The sequence below is a fragment of the Aspergillus uvarum genome (assembly GCF_003184745.1).
Source record: "Aspergillus uvarum CBS 121591 unplaced genomic scaffold BO82scaffold_3, whole genome shotgun sequence".
In the NCBI taxonomy this organism is placed as follows: Eukaryota; Fungi; Ascomycota; class Eurotiomycetes; order Eurotiales; family Aspergillaceae; genus Aspergillus; species Aspergillus uvarum.
This window is the reverse complement of record NW_020291300.1, coordinates 333,559-357,221: the sequence shown is the minus strand read 5'-3', so window position 1 is coordinate 357,221 and position 23,663 is coordinate 333,559. Positions and strand designations below refer to the sequence as shown.

At 56.0% G+C, this 23,663-nt stretch overlaps 9 protein-coding genes across 9 annotated transcripts; 3 read left to right on the top strand and 6 right to left on the bottom strand.

Moving 5' to 3' along the window:
* Positions 1-559: 559 nt before the first annotated feature.
* On the top strand, positions 560-925 carry BO82DRAFT_350190 (uncharacterized protein). The gene has a single exon (XM_025634081.1). The coding sequence runs from the start codon at positions 697-699 to the stop codon at positions 898-900; it is 204 nt and encodes a 67-aa protein (XP_025496688.1). The 5' UTR covers positions 560-696; the 3' UTR covers positions 901-925.
* A 950-nt stretch (positions 926-1,875) lies between these two features.
* BO82DRAFT_251559 (GRAM and VASt domain-containing protein) lies at positions 1,876-5,702 on the bottom strand (the record flags this gene model as incomplete). Its single annotated transcript, XM_025630885.1, has 3 exons — positions 1,876-2,546; positions 2,602-5,252; positions 5,311-5,702. Coding segments are annotated over 3 exons (3,714 nt in total), but the record flags the coding sequence as incomplete, so codon positions are not given.
* Positions 5,703-6,769: 1,067 nt separating this feature from the next.
* BO82DRAFT_300376 (uncharacterized protein) lies at positions 6,770-9,062 on the top strand. Its single transcript, XM_025632055.1, has 3 exons — positions 6,770-6,946; positions 7,031-7,156; positions 7,225-9,062. The coding sequence occupies exons 1-3, from the start codon at positions 6,923-6,925 to the stop codon at positions 8,806-8,808; spliced, it is 1,734 nt and encodes a 577-aa protein (XP_025496686.1). The 5' UTR covers positions 6,770-6,922; the 3' UTR covers positions 8,809-9,062.
* Positions 8,989-10,378, bottom strand: BO82DRAFT_325621 (putative monooxygenase; the record flags this gene model as incomplete). Its single annotated transcript, XM_025632880.1, has 2 exons — positions 8,989-10,218; positions 10,325-10,378. The coding sequence occupies 2 exons, from the start codon at positions 10,376-10,378 to the stop codon at positions 8,989-8,991; spliced, it is 1,284 nt and encodes a 427-aa protein (XP_025496685.1).
* Positions 10,379-10,778: 400 nt separating this feature from the next.
* On the top strand, positions 10,779-12,208 carry BO82DRAFT_380125 (uncharacterized protein; the record flags this gene model as incomplete). The annotated part of the gene is made up of 6 exons (XM_025637737.1): positions 10,779-11,014; positions 11,094-11,309; positions 11,400-11,420; positions 11,483-11,532; positions 11,599-11,970; positions 12,036-12,208. 6 exons carry the CDS (start codon positions 10,779-10,781, stop codon positions 12,206-12,208), a joined length of 1,068 nt encoding a protein of 355 aa, XP_025496684.1.
* Positions 12,209-12,600: 392 nt separating this feature from the next.
* On the bottom strand, positions 12,601-15,079 carry BO82DRAFT_397651 (uncharacterized protein; the record flags this gene model as incomplete). Its single annotated transcript, XM_025638960.1, has 3 exons — positions 12,601-13,049; positions 13,285-13,357; positions 13,409-15,079. 3 exons carry the CDS (start codon positions 15,077-15,079, stop codon positions 12,601-12,603), a joined length of 2,193 nt encoding a protein of 730 aa, XP_025496683.1.
* A 941-nt stretch (positions 15,080-16,020) lies between these two features.
* On the bottom strand, positions 16,021-19,292 carry BO82DRAFT_87548 (putative beta-glucosidase). The gene is made up of 11 exons (XM_025641621.1): positions 18,953-19,292; positions 18,796-18,888; positions 18,627-18,734; positions 18,502-18,578; positions 18,337-18,444; positions 18,103-18,281; positions 17,987-18,055; positions 17,722-17,937; positions 17,376-17,673; positions 17,085-17,323; positions 16,021-17,025 (listed from the first exon to the last, which is right to left on the bottom strand). Exons 1-11 carry the CDS (start codon positions 19,128-19,130, stop codon positions 16,245-16,247), a joined length of 2,346 nt encoding a protein of 781 aa, XP_025496682.1. The 5' UTR covers positions 19,131-19,292; the 3' UTR covers positions 16,021-16,244.
* A 562-nt stretch (positions 19,293-19,854) lies between these two features.
* On the bottom strand, positions 19,855-21,582 carry BO82DRAFT_350184 (uncharacterized protein). Its single transcript, XM_025634080.1, has one exon. It carries the CDS (start codon positions 21,472-21,474, stop codon positions 20,113-20,115), a length of 1,362 nt encoding a protein of 453 aa, XP_025496681.1. The 5' UTR covers positions 21,475-21,582; the 3' UTR covers positions 19,855-20,112.
* BO82DRAFT_87539 (DUF803-domain-containing protein) lies at positions 21,556-22,855 on the bottom strand. Its single transcript, XM_025641620.1, has one exon. The coding sequence runs from the start codon at positions 22,646-22,648 to the stop codon at positions 21,638-21,640; it is 1,011 nt and encodes a 336-aa protein (XP_025496680.1). The 5' UTR covers positions 22,649-22,855; the 3' UTR covers positions 21,556-21,637.
* Between the last annotated feature and the right edge of the window lie 808 nt (positions 22,856-23,663).

Below are 23,663 nucleotides of genomic sequence, written 5' to 3'. Positions count from 1 at the left end.
ATTGACGACACCAATCATGAATCCAAACAGTCCTTCTTCCTCCCCAGATAAAGCTACGCAACCACCCCAAAGCCTTACAATCTCACACCACGCAAATAACCCACACTTAATACTCCAGCCCAGAACCAAGACAAAACAAAGGAAATCACTCCCAGCTTCAACAAAGAGAAGCCCAGCGGCACCACCCACTTAGAGCCACCACACCCGAAGTATAGAACTGAAGCTTGATACTCACTCAAAGCTCGTCTCGTGCACGGGTGCTGTCCTGTACTGTTCTGTGCAGTAACTTACACCAAGCAAACAGTCAAGAAGTAAAGCCCCAACCGTATCTGAACCAACCACGCTTCTCCCATTCCTCTTTGGATGTACTCCATACGGTACAGTACCATCCTTATCCCCACACAATCTAGACTAAACAAGACAGTAAAACCAACCAACCAACCAACCAACCTTCCTTCATCCCTCACCCCACAAAGCCAAACCTCCCCACCCACCACCCATCCCCAAAGAAAAGTCCCGACATTTCCCCATCATCGACAAAGCAGACGCATCGCCATAAGCTTGACTCTATCAAACCAAACGACCCTAACCCCCACGAGAACGACCCCATGCAAGTGTGCTGAACCAGACAAAGTGCCATGCAAAGAAGGGATTCCTGATCTAGGCGCATGCATATATAAACCCTCACGCACGCACATGGACTCCCCCAGCGTCCTTCCTACACTCCCCTATCCCAAGCCATCCCAACCCAACCCAACCAGACAAACTCACCAGCTAACAGCTAGCCAACAGCTAGCCGAACTAACCAGCCAAACTAACTACATACTCAAAGCACAGCCAGCCAGCCAGCCAGCCAGCCATCACCACTCACTCACCCACACCCAAAGGACCTACCTTTAACCAAAATGTGCGAGCAAGTCTACAGCCACTACGCGGGGTGCAACCACCTCTACCGCACCGACATCCAGTGGTGCGAGGTGGCTAGGGCGCGGTCACGGCCGCGCGAGCCGTGCCGGCCGGCCAAGGATCTGCCGATGGTGCTGTCCAAGTGGGAGCGCGACAACGTGGGGCTGTGTGACCGGTGTCTGGACCTGAAGCTGTACGGGGTGCATAATGCGCGGACGACGCGGATGGGGTGGTACTGAATTCCTCAATATCCTGTCTATCCCCTTAGGGATTGAAGGAAAAAGCGGAGTTTCAGGATGGAAGGATAGAATAGGCCGAAAGGCAGGGTGGTGTTGCGTTAAGGGGGGGTAGGGTGGTTTCTCTAGTTTTCCCTACTTCTCCTCGGTAGATGAGACGCGGTTTAATTTAGATTATTTATCTTATTTTCAGACGTCAAAATTCCCAGGTATGGCATCAAATGAGTAGAGTTAGATAAAGAAACGATTCCAGCTAGTTAGGGCTGGGGTCTAGCCTGGTATCGGCCGCTGTATAGACATATAGTGAAGGAGCGAGTGAGGGTTGGGTTCATATACAAACAAAAAGAAAAGCTCACGCTAGACACTGATTATCAGAGCGGAGATAAAGTTTTCAACGATAGACCAGGAAGTAACTGAAAAAAAAAATGATAAGAAACAAACAAATAGCCAGCATCAAGCATGCAAATCCCAGATTGTTGATGCTCAGAGGGCAACTGCTGGATTCGACTCAGATCAGAAATTAAATCAAGTGTGCCGACCACACAAAAACTCGCTCAACAAACATGAAGTGTAAAAAAAGCCACGAGAGACTAGGTCCAACTACCAGCCAAGCAAGGACTGGACCTGTACAAAGTCATATAGTACTGTAGTTGTCGCTTTTGTCTGAGGGAGAACCAGACATTATTTACAACTCCCGGTGGATGGGTTCTTGCTCCACTGGTTTGTCGTCGGATCGGCGGCTAGAAAGAATCTTCTCTAGCGTGTCGAGCCGCTCGCGCGTGGACCGGATGGCATGGTCCATCTCGAGATCAGACATTCTCTCTTCGTTCACTCTGCCTGCGAGCGCACGCTCTCCTTGCATCTTTCTCGACAGATGGTGCGTCCGCGAACCGGCCGGCTGGCTGACCGTCGGAAAAGCAAGGCCATCCATGCCAACCCGATCTTCCAGCCAGCTCCAGAGCTCACTTTCCTCTCGGCGCCACATCTCTTCATAGGCAGCGAGACGCTGAGGCAAGGAGTAGCCCGGACACCCGATATCGTGAGACATCGTCGACGACTGGGAAGGACTTCGGAAGAAGAGCATGAAGAGTAGGACGCCGATGATCAGAATGGTGACATTGCCGCTCAACAAGGGCGTGACCATGTCCAATATAGGTCCCAGGACCCCATGTAGCGGTTCCAAGGGCCCCCACGATTTTGCTTTCTCAGCAGCAGCCTTCTCTGTTACCTTTGTCTCCGCCGCAGAGTCTTCCTGAGCAGACTCGCCCCTCTTGCGGCGGCCTTTGCCTTTACCGGACTTGGCACCACCAGCGCGACCACGAGGTGCAACTGCAGCCTTGAGAGCGTTTACAAGTTCGGTTCCGAACGAGGTTTGGCCATCAATGGCGCCCTTTTCAATAGGACCTAGTCACTATCAGCACACCTGCTACCAGTCTTAGGTCACTTTCAAAGAACATACCTTTCAGCCAGCTTTTTCCGGACCACTCGATAGTACAGGTCATCAGGAACCGGGTTTGGTTGTTCGCCGCCCAGGTGAAAAGGTATTTGGTCTTCGTACAGAAGACATTACCGCTCGGAACATCGGGCGTTTGGGTACTCAAAGTGACCAGCACTGCCTTCTCCAGATCCAAAAAGTCCAAGTTCTCGGTGCTGATGCATTTGGTCTGCTTGGGTCCAATGGATCCATTGAGTGGCTTGATATACGAGTATTTCCGGGTTTTACTCTCGTTGGTGAGACCTTTGTTCCCACTCTCAAACTGGAGCTCGCCAGACTTCTGGTTCTCGACCAGAAACTTGGGTACGAATGCGCCTGATGCGGGGCCGAAAATGTAGGAGTATACTTTGCCGAGAGGAGCAGGGATAATTTCGTCCTTGATCACCTTATCATACTGGCCCGAGGGATCAGTGAACTCAGTAGGCGCGTGGGTAGCGGGTCCCGGGAAATCCGTATCACCGTCGCTGGGGGAGCTCGCCTTGCTACCTTTGGCCTCACCGTTCGAAGCCGACTGCCCGTTATTGGCACCTTGGAGGAGACCTGAAGCTTGGCGACTGATTGTCTTTGAGGGGACTGACTTCTCACTGCCTTGAACACTGGTGGCTCCTTCGAAGATGCTGTCGGCATTGTCGCCTTCCTCATCCTCGTCGTAAATCTCATCTTCCTCGTCACTTTCCACATCGCTTTCAACGGCCTTCTCCGTCTTGTCTCCGGTGCCGTCGGTGACCCTGGTTCCGTTTGCCGAGCTCTTGAGGGCAGGATGGTTGATCTTCCAGATATTGACCATAAGATCATAAGTGGACTCTCGACTCAGAAGACTACGGAAGGTGTGTCGTGCATGAAGCGTCTGGATCGCAATCGCATTTGGAAAGACCATCGCAGTTGATTCCTTCTCAACCGCCACAATTTCATCGAAGCTGATAACGAGAGTTGTTACCCATCCCAGAATGTTGCTGGAGAAACAGATATGCCCCTCCGAGATGTAGATGCGACCAGCCAGGATGATTTCTCGCTGCAGGGCGCAGCTATAGTCCTCAATCAAGTAGTCATCCTCGGGGACACTGCGGAACAATTGATGGAAGTCCCGGTTACGCTTTTTGCTAGCAACAGCGAACCCGGTGAGCCGCGGCACACTAGCATTAGCCCCAGGAGCCCCTAGGGCTATTGCGCTGGCACCAATTGCGCCGATAGTCGATGTGGTTGCTCCAGATGAGCCACGATTTCTCCGATGGGCCATTCGGCTTCGAATGCTACCACTTCGATATGGCCGGGTCCCTCCCAACTCGCCCTCTACAACACTGCCACTGGGCGTCGTCTGGTTCCCGGTCCCTTCCCTGGTGAGCGATGTGCTGGATTGGCCATCAACACCATCATCCATGGGCGGAGCGAGAGACGGGGTGGCCGGTTGCTCGTAGGCCATGGTGACTGCTCGAGCAGCGCGGCTATCTTCCAGTCTAGCAGCTTCCTCATCACGCTGCAGAACGCCAGGGCCTTTGCGCCTATCTGATGGTAGCTCAGGCTTTGTGATCACCACCCCGTCTGGAGTCGAGACTGATCCACCAGGAGGAATTGCTATGTCCAAGTGGCTAAAATCCAGGTTACCCGATCCCAGGGTATCAACAGCCATGGGCTTCTTATCGTCTGACTTTCTGCTTTCCACCGCCTGAGTTGAAATTTCCTGTTTCTCGGCGATAGCACGATTGTCGTGCTCTCCCGTCCCTGCTTGACTGACGCTGCGACCTTTGGATTGCGCATTGAGACTGCTGCTGAGGGACGATGCGGCATTCTGTGCGGCAGAAAAGACCGACGAAAAAAAGCTCGACTGCTGGGCACTTGGGGGAGGTTTCGATGTCGCCTTCGTCTCCTCTGCGGTGGGGCCCATAGCAGATATCGAATTCGACAGCTTGCTCGGTTTGTGGCTTGCAGCGGAGGCAGACCGCACACGACGATGGGAGATCATGTTGCCAGACGGGCTGATTACGACACCGTCCTTCGAGTGCATCGAGTCGGGCGAGGCCGCCACTTCCGGAGAGGCGAAGAACTTGGGGAATTCTGTTGTCCGCGGAGTCGGAGGGGTTATCGTGGTCGAGGGTTGCGGGATCGCTGTGTGGGGAGGCGTCCTTGGAGCAGGAACCTCCAAGGAGGAGAGTGGTTTGTCCTCCTTTAAATCCGTCAAAATCGGGGCCGGGATTTTGGGAACAGGCTCGTCTTCAACTATGACAGGGGCCTTCTTTGCCGACACACTACCACTTCTGCTTTTCGTGCTTTTCGTGCTTTTCGTGCTTTTCGTGCTTTCTGCGGATGTTGAGTTTGTTCGATCTCGATTGGGCTTCTTCTCCGAGTTCGACGTGAAGGGATTCTTGAATCGTCGACCAGGAGAGGTGCCCCTCTTCTTTCCAGATGAAGGTACACTCAAAGTATGACCGTGTTGGCTAGTGGGCCTTGAGCGTTCCGAGTCTGGAATCGATTCTGGACCGGCACTTGGACCGCTGACGACCGACTCAAGATCTCCCGGGGTACCATCATCGGTTGCTTCCACGGAGGTTGTTTTGATCAAAGGGGAGGACGAGGTATAGAAGCCACTGTGGGAGTTGTGCGAGGTGAGTGGTGGCGTCCTAAGCAGAGAACAGTCAGTCAATCCGGGTTTCATTGTTGTGAGTCGGCTACACTCACCGATCCGGTTCGGAGTCATCTGTGAGGAGGTTGATAGCGTCGTTGTCCGGAGGGGGCGGCAGCTCGTTGATCAGAGACGGATTCCCATTCCACGATTCGTTTGAGCGACTGTCCTGTATGTGCTGGTCATCCTCCAACTCATACTGAGTTGGCAGCTCGTCTGGTTGCTTCTGGGTGTCCTTCCTCTTTTTCTTGTTGCGACGCGCGGCTAGTAGCTTGGAGAATCCGCTGGAGCCTGCCTTGGCGGAGTCCGCATCGCCGGACTGTGATTTCGGTCTGTCGGAGGTAGAGTCGATGGACGAGGAGCGGCCATTGCTGCGACCGGAGCTGGCCATGGTCTCGAGATCTATGGGAGTCGTCTTGGTCCGACCGGACGAGCTCAGACTTCGTAGGTCGGACGAGGGGGGCGGAACGGGGTCGGAGAGGAGAGATTCGTCCATGGCGGCAGGAAGTATGAGGGCGTAAGCGGAAAGGGGGAAGGTGGCTTGTTGATAGTGATATACAGAGGGGAAAAAAGGGAACTTGAAGGACTGGATCAAACTATGAACATTGAATGAAGCATGATCGAGTGTAGAACCGGTCTATCTCTCTAACCAATTGTCGCTATAGTAGGATCGCAGGCGAAGATCACTGAAGGAGAAGATGAGGGGAAACGGAAAGACAAAGTTGCTGGAGAGGTTCGCAGAACCGCAACAATGAATTGTCCTTCTTGGGATTAGGAAATGGATTTCTTCAAGAGCTTTGAAGAGATGTAACCCAAGAGAAGGAAGCGACGCGAAAGGAGGGGGAGGTGGAATTGAGAACCGGATCAGGGGAAAATGTGGATTGGGGGGGGGGGGAAGAGAGAGGGGGAAGAAGTGCGGAAGAGATGGAGGCGGCAATGACGACGAGTAGCAGCAACAGGAGGAAGAGAGAGAGTAGAGGTTCAGCCTTAAGGTTGAGGCCGACACATTGAATCAATAAGCTAATGAATAATAAATGCTTCTAGCCGCCTCTCCACAAACCAAACAGTACGAATACGATCCATCTATCTTCAGCTGTAGTGGAGCACCCCCCCCCCCCCCCCCGATCGACAAACCAACGATTTGACACATTCGGTGTAGCCGGAAATAATTTGGGACTCTTGGAGGTCTATTGTTAGCCTGAGACGGTCGGAGGTCTTTCTGGCAAGACTTCTAGACTCTCCTATCTACGGAGGAATTCAATACTGATTGAATCTATAAAATCTCCTGTCGGGAATTTTTAAAATAGCAGGGAATAACGTACGCAGTACTTATACAATACACCGCTCTGTCACATCCATACGGTACCTGTCTCTTCTGCTCTACCGGATTGGGAGGCCAACAGAGAGCGACAGTCAAGCTCACCTCCCGAAACGGGTAATGTTACCGTCACATTTAGTCGTTGCGGTGAATCTTCCCATTTTCCCCTCGTCAATCATGGCGTCACTCCAACCATCCAGGATATCTCCTCATCTTGCTCTTATCAGTACCTCAATAAACCTTCCCTAGGTTTTCCCGGTGCCTTGAATCATCCCAGTATTTTAATTCCTGGCCAATAATATCCGATTGTTCGATCAGGAGATACAAAGTCCCCTAACTAATCTACAGCCATGGAGTCCGCTCCTCTTACTTTGGTGAGCCCCCCCCCTGGTTTACTTCTCCATGCCAACTCAGCCTCGGAAAGAGCCTAGCCTGACCAACCTTTCGCTCGGATCTAGGCTCATACCCACGCTCGCAACGCGGTCCTCGAAACTCGCAAGTCGAATCCCGTGGCAGCAAGCGAGGAACACGATCTTGCCGCAGGCGAATTTGCAACTGCAGCCCAGCACAGCTCGGACCGTGAGGTGCGTTTCCGTAGAGTCGTCCATACATAGGGGGGCGCTTCAACTCACTCTGGTCTCCGTCAACATAGGCTCTTCGAACCCTCCATCTGCTGGAACAACACCACAAGAAACTCGCGCAGATTCTCCGGTTTCAGCATGAGAACCCTTCCAGCCCTGCCTCGACTGGGGGGAATCCCCTGGCTGTGTCCGCGGAGGCTGGCACCACCAGGAATTTGGCAGTAGGAGCAGATGCACAGCAGCAACCTCCTCGACTGTCAGGACACCCACGGCTACCGTCAAGGGAGTCTTCTTCGATCGTCAGCAACCTAGCGTCGGCCCGTGGCATCCCGTCACAGCCCCGTCGCTCGTCTCCGGCCTCCCCTACCCTCACGTCCCAGCAAGCGGGGGCGAAAATGACCGATGGCCCCGCCAAGATCCGGACGAGCGAGTCGAGACTGCGCGGCATGCAGGCCCATGGAATGAAGGAACGGGGCAGTCGTGCATCGACATCGAAACAGCCGCGGACGCCACCCCTGGCCAGTCCCACCGATATCACCTCGCAGCAGTTTGCGCCGCCGAATCCTTCCGAGTCCGCTCCGCAGAAGAGCCGGTCCTCTGTGACCGAAGAGCCATTCCAGAAATTTTATTCGACCTTCGAGGGTTTGATCTCCAAAATCTCGGCCCCCCTTGCGTTTGCCGGCCTGCCGCTTGGGTCGGAGGCATCGGAATCATCCGCCCACCGCAAGGCCGCCCCGGATACCCGGACTGACCGGTACAATGCCATGTCCGACCGGCCTCACCACCATGCGGACCCAGATATCAACAAGATCTTCTCCAAGGCTGCCCTGCAGGCGATCCGCGATACGACTGGAGGCGGAACGACGGGGAATCCCGCGGAGTCATTCTACGTGGTGCCTACCACCGGTGGGACCGTGTCATACGCGGGGATTCTCACTCGAGCGGAGAAGGAAGCCCGCAGAAACAGCATGGATGAAGGGGATGAGGACTTCGTGGATGCGCGAGAGACCCCGTCCTCGCCCGAACTCCGCCAGAGCTTGTCTGGAATCCAGGGCAGCAGCCGAGCCGGACGAGGGAACGACAAGCTCAACAGCCTCCAGAACCCGAAGACCATGGAGGAGCTGCAGATGGAAAACCAAGCGTTGCGACAGCTGTCGGATACGCTGTCCAAGCGGTTGCACATGTGGAAGGTTAATGCGCAATCGTCGTCGATGGCGTTGCAGCAGTCCCTGAAGGCAATGCATCACCCGAACACCCACTCGCCGGACCAGCCCGCTCCAGGCTCGTCGGCTGCTATGTCGCCCGTGGGAGACTCGGTGTTGCCCGCAGCTGAACAGGACCACCGCATCAAAGAACTGGAGGAGGCCATGCGACGCAGTGAGAAGGAGATGAGTCAAATGGGGCGGGAGAATGAGAAGTTGCGCGACGTACTGGGGCGGTACCGAGAACGGTGGGAGAAGCTGAAAGAAGGCGCCAAAACCCGGCGGGCCGCGGAGAGCAAGGCTGCTGCTGGGGGAAATGGGGGAGCAGCCGCCGCGCCAGCTGCACGAAATCCCAGCTCACAGGGGGACGAAGCCACTCCAGCCAAGGATGGTGACACTGAGAACGACCCAGCTAGCAATGATGCCGAGACCAAGGTTGAGGGGTCTGATTAGTGATCAGTGATAGTGACCCGGGTGAAAAGTGTTTCATTCGTCTACTAGCGGTCTTAAGCCCACTTGATATGTTAATACTTATGCTACAATTCTGGTGCATGTCCACAATGGACTCCAGTGAAAAGTGAATTCCAGCTATATTCAGAACTCAACACATCTCATAACCCCAGTCCATCACCATCACTGACACTCAATCGCTTTTCTCTCCGCCTGCCTCCGACACCACTCCGCCGCGCCCCGATACGAGCAATTATAGTCCATAAACTCAGCCGGATTCATCGCCACGCGGATGGAGTCCGCATCCGTCGCCGGCCTCGCGACCTGCCGACTGTACGCCTGGATCGTGGAGGCGCGCTCGAACCGACACTCAAACACCCTGCGCAGCACCGCGCCCACCTCCTCCGCACTCAAATGCTTGCCGGCCACCTCCAACTCCTCGAAAAAGGCGCCCAGCGCCTCCGCATCCTCAACCGCCTGACTAGCTCCCTGGCCCTGCGTCGGCAGCATCGCATGCGCCGCATCGCCCACCAGAATCACCCGTCCCCGGCACCACGTGCGCAACGGATCCAGATCGCGGAGCTGCCACAGCCCGACCTCCTCCGCCAGCCGGAGGGGCGTCTGCGCCCACGCCGGGAAATCCTGGAAGGTCAGCATCATCTTCGCATGATCGCCCTCCGTCGTCCAACTCGTATCCCGGGACGACTCATTCATGCGCTCATCCGGCACGAGCGCCACAACGCCGTAGATCGAGCCGCTCCGCGCCGGGCCCATGATCAGCCGACGGTCATCCCCGACAACCATCGTCGTTTGCGGGGCGCGGGGATCCACGACCCCCGCGAAGACAGGCTCCTGCATCAACTTCTCCGTCGGGATCATCATGCGATACGCACAGAGGCCCGTCGGCCGCGCCTCACCCTCCCTTTCCTCGGCACCAGCATCGGGGCCCAACACCGCCCGCCGCACCAGACTCTTGATCCCATCCGCCCCCACCACCACATGCCCCGCCACCACCTCCCCAGTCTCCAACTGCACCGCGCCGCGCTCGCAATCCACCGCCCGCACCCGACAGCCTGTGCGGATCTGCACAGCGTCCCCCGGGTACCCGGGATCAGTAGCGCGCTGCTTCAGGGCCTCGTGCAGGTCCGCGCGGTGGTAGATCATGCGCTCGGCGCCGTAGCGGTCGCGCGTGCGCAGCGGGACGCGGTTCTGGAGCTGGCCGGTGAGGTCGTAGACCTCGAAGGCGGAGTCGATCATCGCGCCGCGGGCGCGCAGGGCGGCGGCCAGATCCCACTGCGTCTCGACGATGCGGGAGGCGTTGGGCTGCAGCGAGATGGTGGCGCCGATTTCCCGGTGCAGGGGGGATTGCTCTAGGATTAGGATTTCGCGGCCAGGGGCGCGGAGGGCGATTGCCTGTACGTCATTTGATCAACACTGTATATAGGGATGTAGGTAGTAAGGGGAGTGTGGGCAGTAGGGGAAGGTCAAGGGCTGAGGAGTAGGGGCACGGTGGACGTACAGCTGCGAGGCCGGCGATGCCGCCGCCGACGATGATGATTTTGAAGGGCTCCATTTTGTCGCTGTCGCTGTCGCTGTCGCTGTCAGTCTCCCGGGGAATCCTGAATGCAAATGAAAGCGAAAGCACTTTATGCGAATTACCTTTGACCTCGAACGGGGAATTCCCAAGTGTAGGTACCGTAAGGTCCGCTGACCTGACCTCGGCGCCCGCATCCTCCCCCGAAGACCTCCCCACACCCCGGGGGAGGGGCCGAGAGTGAGAGATGGGGCGCTCGGGGCCCTCCGAGCCCTAACCTCGGCGCAGCTCGGTGCAGTCAAGCCTCACCAGCACGCATCTCCAGGATGAAAGGTATATACATGCCCCCAGTACCCAAATCCCACATCCATCCAACCCAGCCAAACACAGCACAAATCAATTCACTCCTGAACCAGAGTCCCAAAGAGAACCCGCCAAAATGTCCACCACAACAACCACCACCACCACCACCACCACTCTCCCGCCCCCCGAACCCACCCCCCAGAAATCCAAGCTCTGCGGCACCAACCGCATGCCCTTCGACGGCCAACCCACCGCCTACAACGACTTCCGCGACGCCCTCTCACGCGACGGCTACGCGGTGATCAAGGGCGCCATTCCGCGGGAGCGGGCGGATAAATACGCGGATGCGTTTCTGAGTTATCTGGAGGGATTGTATGCCTTCATCCCCCTCCCCTATCCCCTCCCCTATCCCCCCCCCCTGTATAACCAAAGCAGCTAACTCGACGACAAGCGGACTGGGCTACGACCGCCACGACCCGAGCACCGTCCGGCGCGCCAACCTGCCCGTGCTGAACGAGAAGGGGATGATCCAGGCGTATGGGGTGACGCACGAGCAGTGGGTGTGGGACATCCGGGGGGAGGCGGGGGTGATCGATGCGTTTGCCAAGGTGTACGATGACGAGGAGTTGATTGTGTCGTTTGATGTGGTGAATGTTGGGTTTGTGAAGTAGGTCCCTCCCTTGTCCTTGAAGTTGGGTTTGGGTTTGGGTTCGAGGAAGTGGGGAAGTGTATGATGGTGATGGCTAACCTGTGGCAGTCGCGAGGATTTGCCCGAGAAGTATATCCCCCCTTCCTTTGCCTTTGCCTTCCAGGGTACAGAATACTGATAGAAGATAACAGCAAGCCCTGGCCGCACCAGGACCAAGACCCCGCGAAGCCCGGGTTCCGCTGTACGTTGCCCCTCCCCCCCCCCAATTCCCCCACCCTCTTCCCCCATACTCTAACAAAAAAGGCAGGCCTCCAAGGCCTCATCAACCTGCACCCCAGCGGCCCCAACGACGGCGGCCTAATCGTGTGCAAAGGCGGCCACAACGTCTCGGCCGAGTTCCACGCCGCCATGGCCGCGCGCAACGAACCCCGGATCCCCGCGTGGACGCCGGAGTGGTTCGGGTTCACGGAGGGCGGCATGGCGTGGCTGGCGGAGCGGGGGCTGCAGTGGGAGAAGGTGTGCTGCGAGCCGGGGGACTTGATTGTGTGGGACTCGCGCACGCCGCATTACAACGTGCCCCCGACGGGGAAGATTGATCGGCTGGCGGTGTATACGTGCTACACGCCGGTGTGTGAGGCGAGTAAGGAGGATTTGGTGCGGAAGAGGGGGGCTTTTGAGCGTATGTTTCCCCTTCGGTTTCCTTGGGGGGGTTTGGGGGTGGGGCTAATTCTTTGGGGTTGGCAGAGCGGCTGGGGACGACGCACTGGCCGAATGCGGTGCATGTTGCGCCGACGAACGTGGCGATGCGCGATGGGGAGGTGTGTCCGGTTGCGCGGGAGAGGCCGGTGCAGGAGCCTGTGCTGGGGGAGCGGGCGTACAAGTTGACGGGGATTCCGTATTTGGAGGCTATGGCTTGAAACATCCCAGGGGCGAGGGGGGGGATCTGGGGGTTGTCTTTTGCGTGTTCGATGTACTCAGTTAGGGTTTATTTCGGATTGGTTTGTTGATTGTGTTAATTGAGTGAGTTGTGCTGTTTGGAATTGTGGCATGGATTTGAGATGAGGATTAGAGGAAGTAGAGGTAGAGGGGTTGCTGTTATTGGCATCGTCAACCGAAGGTTTTTTTTTTTTTAAAAAAAAAAAAAAAAAAAAAAAAAAAAAAAAAAAAAAAGGACGGGGGTCTGGGGGGAACCCCCAGGGACGTTATACAACCCAAGATTGGGATTGTCGTTAATAGCTATATTAGAAAAGGCGGGGGTCTGGGGGAACCCCAAGGAACATCTATTCCCCCAGTATTCTTATTATCAGGTCTATCCCCCGGTCTCAGGCGAGCCCCCATACAACATCCAATTCCACAGCTCATCCACGTTATACCCCGCGAACGGATAGTACTGGTCCTCAAACCCGTCCACCAACGACACGCCCCCCATGAACCCGGGCGACAGCTGCCCTGGTAGTCGCTCCGGCGGCCCCAAGGACACCTCCGGCCGCTCCTCGCCCCCCCGCAACCCGCTACCTGGGGCTAGTGTGTCCGACCGCCGCAGGTCGTCTTCGAGCTGATGCCAGGTGGTCGGGGTGATATCTTCGAACGCCGAGGGGGTCGGGAGCGACGTCACGGGCTTTGCGGGTCGTGGATGTGGATGCGGGTTGGGGGTCAGGGCGGAGTAGGGCGGGGGTTTGTGTATGCAAGGACTTTGTAAAGTGGGTTTGGTGTATGAATGGAGGTATGATGATATTTGGTCGTACATGATGTGTAGGCCTGCTCGGCGGGCGTGGTTAGTCAAAGACAAGATAGCAAGAGAAGCTGCTAACAAAACGATGAGGGAAGGTGCCAACAAGACAGCAAGAAAGATGTTGATAAGACAACGAGGAAGCTGCTAACACAACAACAAGTTGGTAACAAAACAATGAGGGGAGGTGCTAGTCAACCAGCAATGGACGGAAGGTACTAGCAAGGCAACAAAAGATGCTAACAACAGACGGTGCATGCATACCCTCACTGAACCGCGGATCAGCGTCGTACTTCGACATCTGCACGCTCGTGTATCCGAGACACGCTTTCAGCAACTGCAACTCATCAGCTTCGTGATCCCAAACAAACCAACCAAAATAAATCACCTGAAGGTCCATCGCCCGCAGCTTCGACCCGGGGTGTTTCATCAGGAAGATCCCCAAGACAATGCAGGCCAGAATCGACGGTCCCGCCGTGATAATCTGCGAGTCCGCCTCGCGTTCGGACAGCTCGATGCTCAACTTGGCAATCGCCCGCGCGCTGTTGACACAGATCGACTCCCCGTTGCGCAGACGATGCTGCGACGGCTCATCGGAGCAATACCGCGTGACCTCCTCATCGAAGGTCGTTGTCGGGGCGATCAGCGCGGCGCGATGCAACGAGATCATTGCCTCGTGGTACTGAATGGCCAAGAAGGTGACGTGGTGGAACTCCTCCCGCGGACAGAAGATATCATTGCCCGGCCGCAGATCGGAGGGGATCTGGTTCGCCCACGACAGCAGCTCCTGGTCGAGGCGCGCCGTGTCCAACAGGATCTGTCGGGCCGTGCGCGTCGTGCCTGGGTGGTGGTTGTAGATGTGATGGCTGATGTTCCCCTGGGAGTCGGCGAGCTGGACATGCCACCTCAGGAACCGGTCCTCGGGGCGGAAGTCCTCCTCGGCGGGCTGGCACGCCTCGACGGTGATGGCCATCGGCCGCTCGGACTCCAGATGCATCATCTTCTCGAGCGACCAGCAGATCAGCCACACCCGCCGGTGGATGTACTGCCGCCGAGCCGCCAGCCCGCTGAGCCGATGCAAGCCCAGGGTATACGCCACGCGGATCGCCATGCCCAGCGTCTGCCACGCCAGCCCCTCTTTATTGCGGCCGCGGTAGGTGACCGTGAACAGCAGAAGCGTCTGCACCGCGGGCAGATAGGGGATCGTGATAACGTGCGCGAGCAGCCCCGCCGCCGCGAGCAGGTATCGATCCCCATCCTCCGTCTGTCCCTGCGCGATCTCATCCGCTCCCAGGCTCATGATCAGGTACGCGGTCACGAGTCGAGGGATGCGTTCATGCGGCAGATGTCGAAAGTCCGCTAACGTGGCCAGTTGCTCGACGCCCGCTTCCAGCCGCTCCACATGGAAGATCGGGTACAGCGGGTGGATGCGGGCGAGGAAGGCCGTCATGTACCGTTGTCGATTCTCTGGACTTGGAAGTTCTGGCAGCGATACACACAGTGGCAGCTCCAGCTCCTCGGCGAACCGCATTCCGTGGCGAAAGAACCCGGTGACGGGCTTCAGCCGCGCCGCCGTGAAGTATACGTCTAGAGACTTGGCGAGACATTGAGAGCTACTGGCCCCGAGCACTTTGGTGCGGTCACACCCATCCTCAACGCTGACAGTGTCGAACGGGTGGTGAACCGGGGACACCTCGTTTACAGCTGCAGCTGGTTGCTGCCCCGTGGCTAGGAAGCTTTCTTCTTTATGCGATAAGGGAGTGGCTTCATGTGGATGCGCAGCACTACTTCGACGCATTAGGTCTTCCTGCTGGTGCTGGTGTTGTTGCAGGTGGTCTTTTTCGTTCGCAGTGCCCCCATTGCTCATCAGGGGTAGGTCCAACCACTCTCTGAAGCCCGTCACCCCCGGACGCTGCGGATCGGTCGTCACGCAGACCTGATTCCGGACGCGACAGTTGCGACATTTGGGGTATTCGGCATCACATTTGACCTTGCGCTGTCGACAGATGTTGCAGGCCATGGACAGTCGAGGCCGCTTGGACGGGGGAGGTTTGTCCATGGTGGCAGATGATATACTGGAGACGGGTGAAGAGACAAGGCAGAGTATGGCATGATTTGGTGGAGTCGTTGATATGGCAGTGCCGTGTAGTGTCTGTAGGGAGTATCCCCAGTGCATGGATCCAGAATGCGGGGTATGCACCGGGCAGCCTGGGGGATCGTCGATTTGCCCCAGGGTAAACAGGGTAAACAGGATACGTACACGGTCCAACTGTCACGGCAATTCCTCGCTCGCTGACTGGGCCCGAGCCAGAACCCCCCTCGGGTCCAATCGGGGCAGTGGAGGTGGGGCCGAACCGAGGTAGACAGACGAGAGTCATTCATGATGAAGATACATACTCCGCTGTACATATCATGGATCTACCCAACCCAGAAACCAGACAGCAAGAAATCCCCCTCCATAAGCCTCAATGGGCGACTAGCAGCAGTTACGCCCTCAATGCTCTCCAAACTGGTCATCCGCACCTCATTGACAGCAGGCATCTGTCTCCCTTTCCACTTCCCCTACACCCGGTCGAGACAGATAGACCCCCAGAAGAACATGGCCGTGAAGCCCGAGAGGTACGCCCCAACATATCCCTTGATCGCTGGGTGCTAAGTCCAATACAGGCAGTACCCCGCCATCGGGCCATTCTTTCATCTCTACTGAATAGAAAAGAACCCTTCCCGAGTTGATTGGCCTTGAGTGCGACAGGCCCGCCCTTGTTAAGCACCTGCATCGAACTAGAGATACAAAGAGAGCCAGAGATTATTCCAGGCTTCAGAGGGTCGATGGTATCAATTGGCTGGGGAAACTGTCTACCGGACCGGATTATGCTTAGCGCTAGATTGCGGGTAAAGTGGTGCAGTCGAGTCGATTTCGGGGTCCCGAGGCGGGCTCAGAGGAAAGAGGTCTACGACTCGGGAAGACAACGGGAGTGTTTCGACATGCCAGTACCCTCGGGACAAGCAGATCTGGGGATTTTGACCGGGGCTAATGCGCCTGATTCCGATCTTGTGAGGTGGAAGTATGGAGCAACTGGACATGTCTAAAGCATTTGTCCCGAATGCACATAAGGATAACTCTATTTGAGATACCCAAACAAATCTCACTCGTCACAACTTGAATAGCATGCACTATATCTGGAAATGCAGCTATAGCATCACAAACCACACGTCCATCCCCCCTACTCAACATAGAAGGTCGCATTCCCCCGGATATCCGACGAGCTGCTCCCGACCACCACCGTGAACGCCCCCGGCTCAACGACGTACTGCATCGACCGGTTCCACAGGCCCAGATCCTCGACCTTCAGATCGATCTCCACCGTCGTGGTCTTGCCCGCGGGGATGAGCACCTTCTCGAAGCCCTTCAGCGCGCGATTCGGCACCACCACCGACGCGATCACATCCGAGACGTACACCTGCACGACCTCGGTGCCGTCGCGGGCGGCGTCGGTGTTGGTCACGTCCACGCTAACCGTCACCGTGTCCGCCGCGGTGACGTTGGTCTTGCTCAGCGTGACCGTGCCGTACTCGAAATCGACGTAGCTCTTGCCGTACCCGAACTCGTAGATGGCGGTGGGATCGCCCAGGACGTACTGGGACTCGAAGTCCAGCGTGCCGTTGGGGTAGGCGTGGCCGGCGGGGCCGATGTTACGCGCCGAGTTGAGGAAGTCGTAGTAGATGGGCAGGTCGCCGACGAAGCGCGGGAAGCTGACGGACAGCTTGCCGGAGGGGTTGTAGTCGCCGAAGAGCACGTCGGCCAGCGCGTTGCCGCCCTGCTCGGAGGGGTAGAACTGTTGGACGAGCGCCGAGGTCGAGTTGGCGATCCAGGTCACGTCGGTGATGGGCTTCCCGCTGGAGAGAACGACGATCGTGGGCACGCCGGTGTCGAGGATGGCCTTGACGAGCGGGCCTTGCGCGCCGACGAGGTCGAGATTGTCGAGGTCAATGTGCTCACCGGTGCTGTTGGATGGGTCAGTGGCTGGGGTCATTTGTGATTGATGGGCAACGGCCGGACTTACGTGGCGTTGTAACCGGACCACAGCTCGGTCTGGTCGCGAGACCAGGTACCCACGACGACGACTGCGACGTCGGACTTCTTGGCAGCCGCGATGGCTTCATCGAAGCCGGATTGATCGTTGCTCCACCGCTCGCAGCCTTGCGCGTAGTTGACCGTGGCCTTGTCGCCGACAGCGGCCTTAATGCCGTCCAGAGGGGTCACGCCGCGGTACTGGCTCTTGTAGATGACATAGTCTCCGTACTATAGGCCGTTAGCCGATGTCTTGTTTTCCAATGTAGGTTAAGCCACTCACGTTCATGAAGCCGTGGGCCATGGGTCCAATAACCGCAATGCTGCCGCTCTTCTTCAAGGGAAGGGTCTTGTTATGGTTCTCCAATAGGACGATGGACTCCTTGTCCAAGGTCCTGGCAAGCTCGACCGCTTCCGAGCTGTGAATCAGCTTGTGCCACTGCGACTCGGGAGCAGCAGGAAAGGGGTTCTCGAAGAGACCCATCTCGAACTTGGCGCGGAGAATACGCGAGACAGCGGTGTTGACGGTATCGATGTCCAGCTTTCCAGACTCCACGAGCTCGGGAATCTTTTGGAAGTTGCTGTACGGGATCAGTATACTAGCCTGCCACCGCAATCAAGCCACTTACAAAGAACCACCACCCATCTCAACGTCATTGCCAGCAGGGAGTGCCTGCAGGGTGACTGATTCCATGTCAATCGGCGAGGCCTGGCAGAGCTTGAAAGCCGTGCATAGTCGATCGGTAGCACCGGCATCGCTAAAGACCCAGTGCTTGAAGCCCCATTCGCCTCTCAGAATCTTTGTCAAGGTGAGGTAATCGGCCACAGCCGGGATGCCGTCGTAGCTAAGCACCAGTAAGTCGAGGCCCTAAACCAGGAAGAAACAACACTCACGAGTGGTATGCGCTCATGACACTCCATGCACCTGCATCGATGATGGCCCGCTTGAAGGAGTGAAGCCAGCTTTAGCGCCGTTAGCATGGCCTCATCCGACAGATGGGCATACTCACGTGGTACGAAGGTATCTTTCTCCTCCCTGGACGGGCGCGGTGTTCAACCCCTGCTCGGGGGCACTGAAGCCGGCAAAATGCTTAACGGTGGCCGAAACATTGAGACTCTGCAGGCCTTTTACGTAGTTGTAGCCAATCTCGCCAGCAAGGTACGGGTCCTCTGAGAACGTCTCTTCGACCTGGATGACAACGTCAGCCTGTGAGCCGGGAAGAATGCCAATAAGGCGGACATACCCGACCATAGCGCAGCTCACGGGCCAGATCAACGACGGGAGCAAACAATTGATTGACACCAAGAGTAAGAGTCTCTTGGCTGATGATCTTAGCCATTTTGTAGACCAACTATCACCAATTGGTTAGACTGCAGCCCCCGGGGTGTTCTCGATGCACCACACTAACCTCACGGTTGAACGAGCAACCATATGCAATAGGCGAGTTGAAGATGGTGGCATTCTGAACCAAGAATCCATGAATACCTGCCACTGTTAGCGTCTTCCTCCAGTGACCATCACATCAAGAGTTACCTTCCGTCTGAACCAGCGCAGGAATTCCAAGCGTCGTGTTGTGAACCAGGTAATCCTGCGCATGCTTAATGTTCGTGACCATCCAGTCCCACGGGACCGCATATCCAACTAAACACCAGTCAGCCTTTGGGTTCACCGCACAATCCTCCGCACAGCAAAAAGCTCCTACCGTAGAACCCTCCAGCCTTCAACTCCATATTCGCAACGAGGCCTGAGTAGTTGAACGCTCCAGTCGTGGTGTTCATCCAGTTCGAGAGGTCACCTATACCACTTGATACTCAGATTATCCGAGGACACAACGCAGACCACCGAGGAACAGTCCGTACCTTGCAGCAATTGCGCCGTCTTGTCGTGGATCGTCATGCGACCCAGGAGATCCGTGACGCGATCGTCAACCGAAGCATGCGGATCCTTGTAGAGTGGTGTTGAGCCATTGCTTGCAGCCGTTAAACCGACGCAGAGGTGGAGGAGCGCAAGCCCCTTGGTTAGCAAACTGGCACCCATCTTGGTGAGACTGAGCGAAGGAGGCTGGCTAGATTAAGAAGCCGGACCTCGATCTGTTCTCACTGTGCTTGAAAGAGAGAGAAGAAAAAAGAGGAATTCGTCAATTCTGGAGATCGACCCACGGACCAGCAGCGAGGAGCAAGGGTAGTGGTATTTAACCTCCTCATCACGCAGTCGGGGCTTCAGGATTCCATTGAAGCGGAGGCCCGACAGAACAGGGAAGCCAGAGCAAACGTCACTGGAAATCCCACACGGCCGCAGAGATGAACTAGTTTAGGCTGCTCAGACAATCGGTTCGGAGATGAGAGCCAGCTACAATGCATCACTAGCCTAGACCAGGACCGTGGAGGCGAGAAGGAGAAGACGAATCAATGCCGCAGGCACAATGGAGCAGAGGCATTCCTGATTGATGAATGGTGCGGCCCGACGAGCCAGAATAGATTGAAGATGGAGATGTCAAATTTCCCATGGCGATGTTCACGGCTAAATTGTCGGGTGGGGTGAGGAGAAGGAATGAAGAGATGAGGGGTTGTTGACAGGATAGATTAGTGAGTTGCCTGAGTTAGTCTAAAGCCGGGGAATTTGCCAGGGTCTGCCCAGTCATTCCGCCTATCGAGAGTCTCCCTCTGCTGCAGCCTCCCTGCACTGCTCCCTGCTAGTCCCTCGGTCCAACTATGGCAATTACACTAATGATATTCGAGGTTGGTCGTATGAGTTGTCAATCATTCAGTCAATCCACTGTACATGTGGGCAGAGCTCGTCTCTTCCATTTTCACTGCATACAGTGTTATACAGAATTGAAACCTTCACTCGCCTCCCATCTCGACCGATAAATCATAACGCTAAAGTCTATTAAACCCCCATATAGTGCAAAGGGAATGCCGATGCTATCTGAGATTATCTTCCGCCCATATGTTACTCGAAAACAAGAGTATGTACTAACAAGTGGTGTGACTCAGCCACCTGAGAAACTCTCGGCCTACTACACCTGCGCGTCAGACTCGGACCCACGCTGGGTTTGGCTGCCCGGTGCCCCGGCACTGCCGTCAAATCCTTGGTCTTCTGGCAGAGGTGGATTAGCGGACCCTCTCCTCGCACCGGGTTTGTGGAGAACGCCGCCGAGCCAGGCCAGTCCTCCGCTCCACGAATCACTCAGGCTTCGAAGTCGCGACAGCGAGGCAATATCCTGTGGTTTGGGCGTTCCAGTTCCTGCATCCGATTCGAGCCCAGGAGTGGCAGCACCGACAGTCACAGGAGCTGTAGAGAGCTCACCCGTAGAGTGAAGCCGGGCATCTAACAATGGAAACCGGGAGTTAGGTCCCACTCCAGCACTTCCATCCGAGTCACGGATGGGCTCAAGTGTGTCGCCGTTTCTGGTTCGAGTGTATCCATCCAAGACTGTCGTGCTCAGCTGCTTCTTCCGGCCTATCCGTCGTCCTATCTTTCGACCCTTGTTGGGGCTGATCTCGCCACGACGAAGCGACTCAGCAACCACCGCGCTGAACCCAGATGAGATTGCGGGGAGGAAAGGGCCAGGCGAGAAGTTAGAGATGGAATTGCGCAGTCTCCGTGCCGGTGGGGTCTGCGGGACAACAACATTTCGGACATTCTGCTGAGTTCCTTCAGTGGGCGTGTCTCGCGGTTCGCCGTCTTCTGCGCCAGGAGCAGGAGGGAAGCGAAGCAGGAATGGTGATTCATGTGCGATTGATCCAGGATGTTGAGGAGGGGTGGATGGGCGATGGCTTGAGGCCGACGTTGATGCTCGAGACTCAGCCCATGGGTTTCTTAGAAGGGAGCTTGGGTGTACAGGTGAAGCGGGCTCATCGGAGCGACGTGATTCTGATTCCGCGATGAGCGAACCCGTCGGGGATGATGGGGCAGCAGACAGAGCTCCCCGAGGAGTAGGCAAATTATCATCCACATCCTCGAGGCCACGACTGATAAGTGACCCGGAGGGAGATTCCAGACTGCCATCCTGAAAGGTGTGCACAGTTCGTCCCGGCTGATGTAATTTGGCTTGCGGAGCTAGATTTGGCGACAGATCGACATGATCATGGTAGCGCTCCCCCGCCAGCAGCCCGATAGCTTCTTCCTCGTCATCAGCCGAAAAAGAGGACTCCGTGTCGCTACGGACTCTTCCACTAGTGATGAAGTACACTCCCAAGAAGGTCAAAAGACAACCGCCCACGAATTTGCTGGCACGCTTCACTGTGAAAGATTCGAAGTCTCGATAGAGAATGGCGCTGCCGATAATGACCGACAGAGTGAAAAGAACAAACTGAGTCGGGATCACCTGGGTCGAATCGAAACGCTGCAGCGCTCGGTTGATGTATCGAATCTGCATTATTGCGCTAAAGATGAGGATAAAGACGAGGAGATAAGTGACCCGGAACGTGATAACATGCCAAAAGGTGAATGTCAATAGAGAAGAGACACCTTTGGTCGACAACGCAGTATATCCACCTGAATGTAAAATATCAGAATCATGTGTAAGAACAGTATGACAATCAAACAATAGTGAACATACCGTATAATGCAACGAGCCCCACGTCGATCAAGATCGTCTTCGGCCCATACTTACGACTAGCCCACATCAGCCCGACAATCAATGCAGCCGTGAGACCCAAGTAGAGCTCAAACCCCCAGCGCGTTATCATGACCCAGATATCGTGAGGCCCGATTTTCTCCTCCGAGGACGGGGCACTAATCACAACCACCACGGCGCCCGCGATAGAGATGAGAACACCCCAAGCATCACGTTGCCGGAATTTCTCCTTGAGCATGAAGGGCGCAATGACACAGTTCGAGATCAGCGCGACCACACCCAGCGGAGACACGATAGACGCTGGGGCGAACCCGTAGGCCATGAAGTTTCCCACCTCGCCCACAGACATGAGCACGATTCCGACCCACCAGTAAGGCGAGCGCAGGTAGGATTTGCGGCCACTCCGGCGGTCGCCCTCGTTCTCCGGCCGGACAGTATTATCGGACTGCATTGAATCCCCCATGTAATCATGCGCGTCGTCATTCTCGTCGTCACGATACCGCCGGCTCCGCTCGGAGCGGTTCGGCGCGTCCTCGGGCACAAAGTCAGGGGATTCGTCACGGTAACGGCCGTGGAGAGCAGCACGGCTCCGACCTCGACCGGATTCACCATCACCCAGATCGTGGTCATGGCCCTGGTGGGTGCGTTTCCAGTCGATCTCTTTTTGTAGCTTTTCCTGCTCCCATTCCCGATCGATCCGGATGTGCGCGTAGCGTTGGATATTGAGCGCCAGGGAAATGAGCACGTTGCCAACCAGCGCAGTCACAATCCCAATCAGGGAGGACCATTCGTGCATGCCACCCGATTCTCCATCGCCATTGCCGCCATCGTATACGGGGTTCGCAGTCGGAGAAGGTAGAAGTGGGGATGACGAAGGTGAATGTTGGGCTAACACGGTGGGCGTTGGAATGGCGGAGGACAGGAGTGTGGTGAGCAGACCTGCTGCCAGGGGCGCCTCCCGCATATGATCCATATGCAACGAGTGGGCGGCGTAAGGGAGCCGGAAAGGGTGAGCGGGAATGTCGAAGAAGAGAGTTTGAGGGGAGATAAGACAAATCGGATGTCCCGATTGCTGGCTTCGCCGAGGATCCTCAAATCCTTAGATGTGCAGACTCACAACAGCTTTCTGCTGTCTGGTGGTTTGGAAGGGAATTGCAATAGCTTGGTAACGCCAGGCCAGGAATTCTAGTCAGTTCACCTAAATTGTACTGGTGATTGATTTCCTGAGCCGTCGTTCATGCTCCTGAGAACCACCGCATGCTGTATTTGGGTCCCCTAATCGTCGTCGTCGATCAAGCGCGGGCGCGGAGTATGAAAAAGGGAGTCGCCTGTGGGACGACTTGGACGCTGCAGAGAAATCAAGAAATTTGAAAGTAGGTAGCCTGTTAATGGCGAGCAGCGAGGGGTTCAGTATTGGAGTGATGAAAGTAAAATGTCGATCGAGCGAGCGATCGGGGAGGAGCAGGAATTGGCTTGGGTTGGGTTGGTTTGGTTGGAAGGAAGAGTGGATGGAAAGAAGCCGAGCGAACCGACCAGGAGTCGCGCTGGTCTAAATTAAATAATTTATCCTCCCCTTAAACCCCAACAGGATAAGACAAGACATGAGCAGTCACACGTGCAGATGCGAGCAAAAGCTACGGAGAAGATCGCAAAAGACTTAAAGATTTGTGTCCAAGCACAGCAGGTATCATTATACTTCTACTTCAGGCTATAATTCGCCTTGATTCACACCGCGATCCGAGGAATGAGGCGTCATTTTCCTTCTCCGCTTCCTCCCTGCCGGTCCAACGTCATCAGGCATGAACTAGTTAGTTCAACTTCGAAAACAAAGTCTCCGTGACTCCGGATTGACAGATCCCCGATCATCATCTTTACAGCGCTTTAAATAGATTGAATGCCCGCTGTTTACGGAATTCCCGTTGCACCCTTCAAACGCCATCTGTCATATGGGATATATACATGGGTTTTGAATTATTTCAAAGAAACTG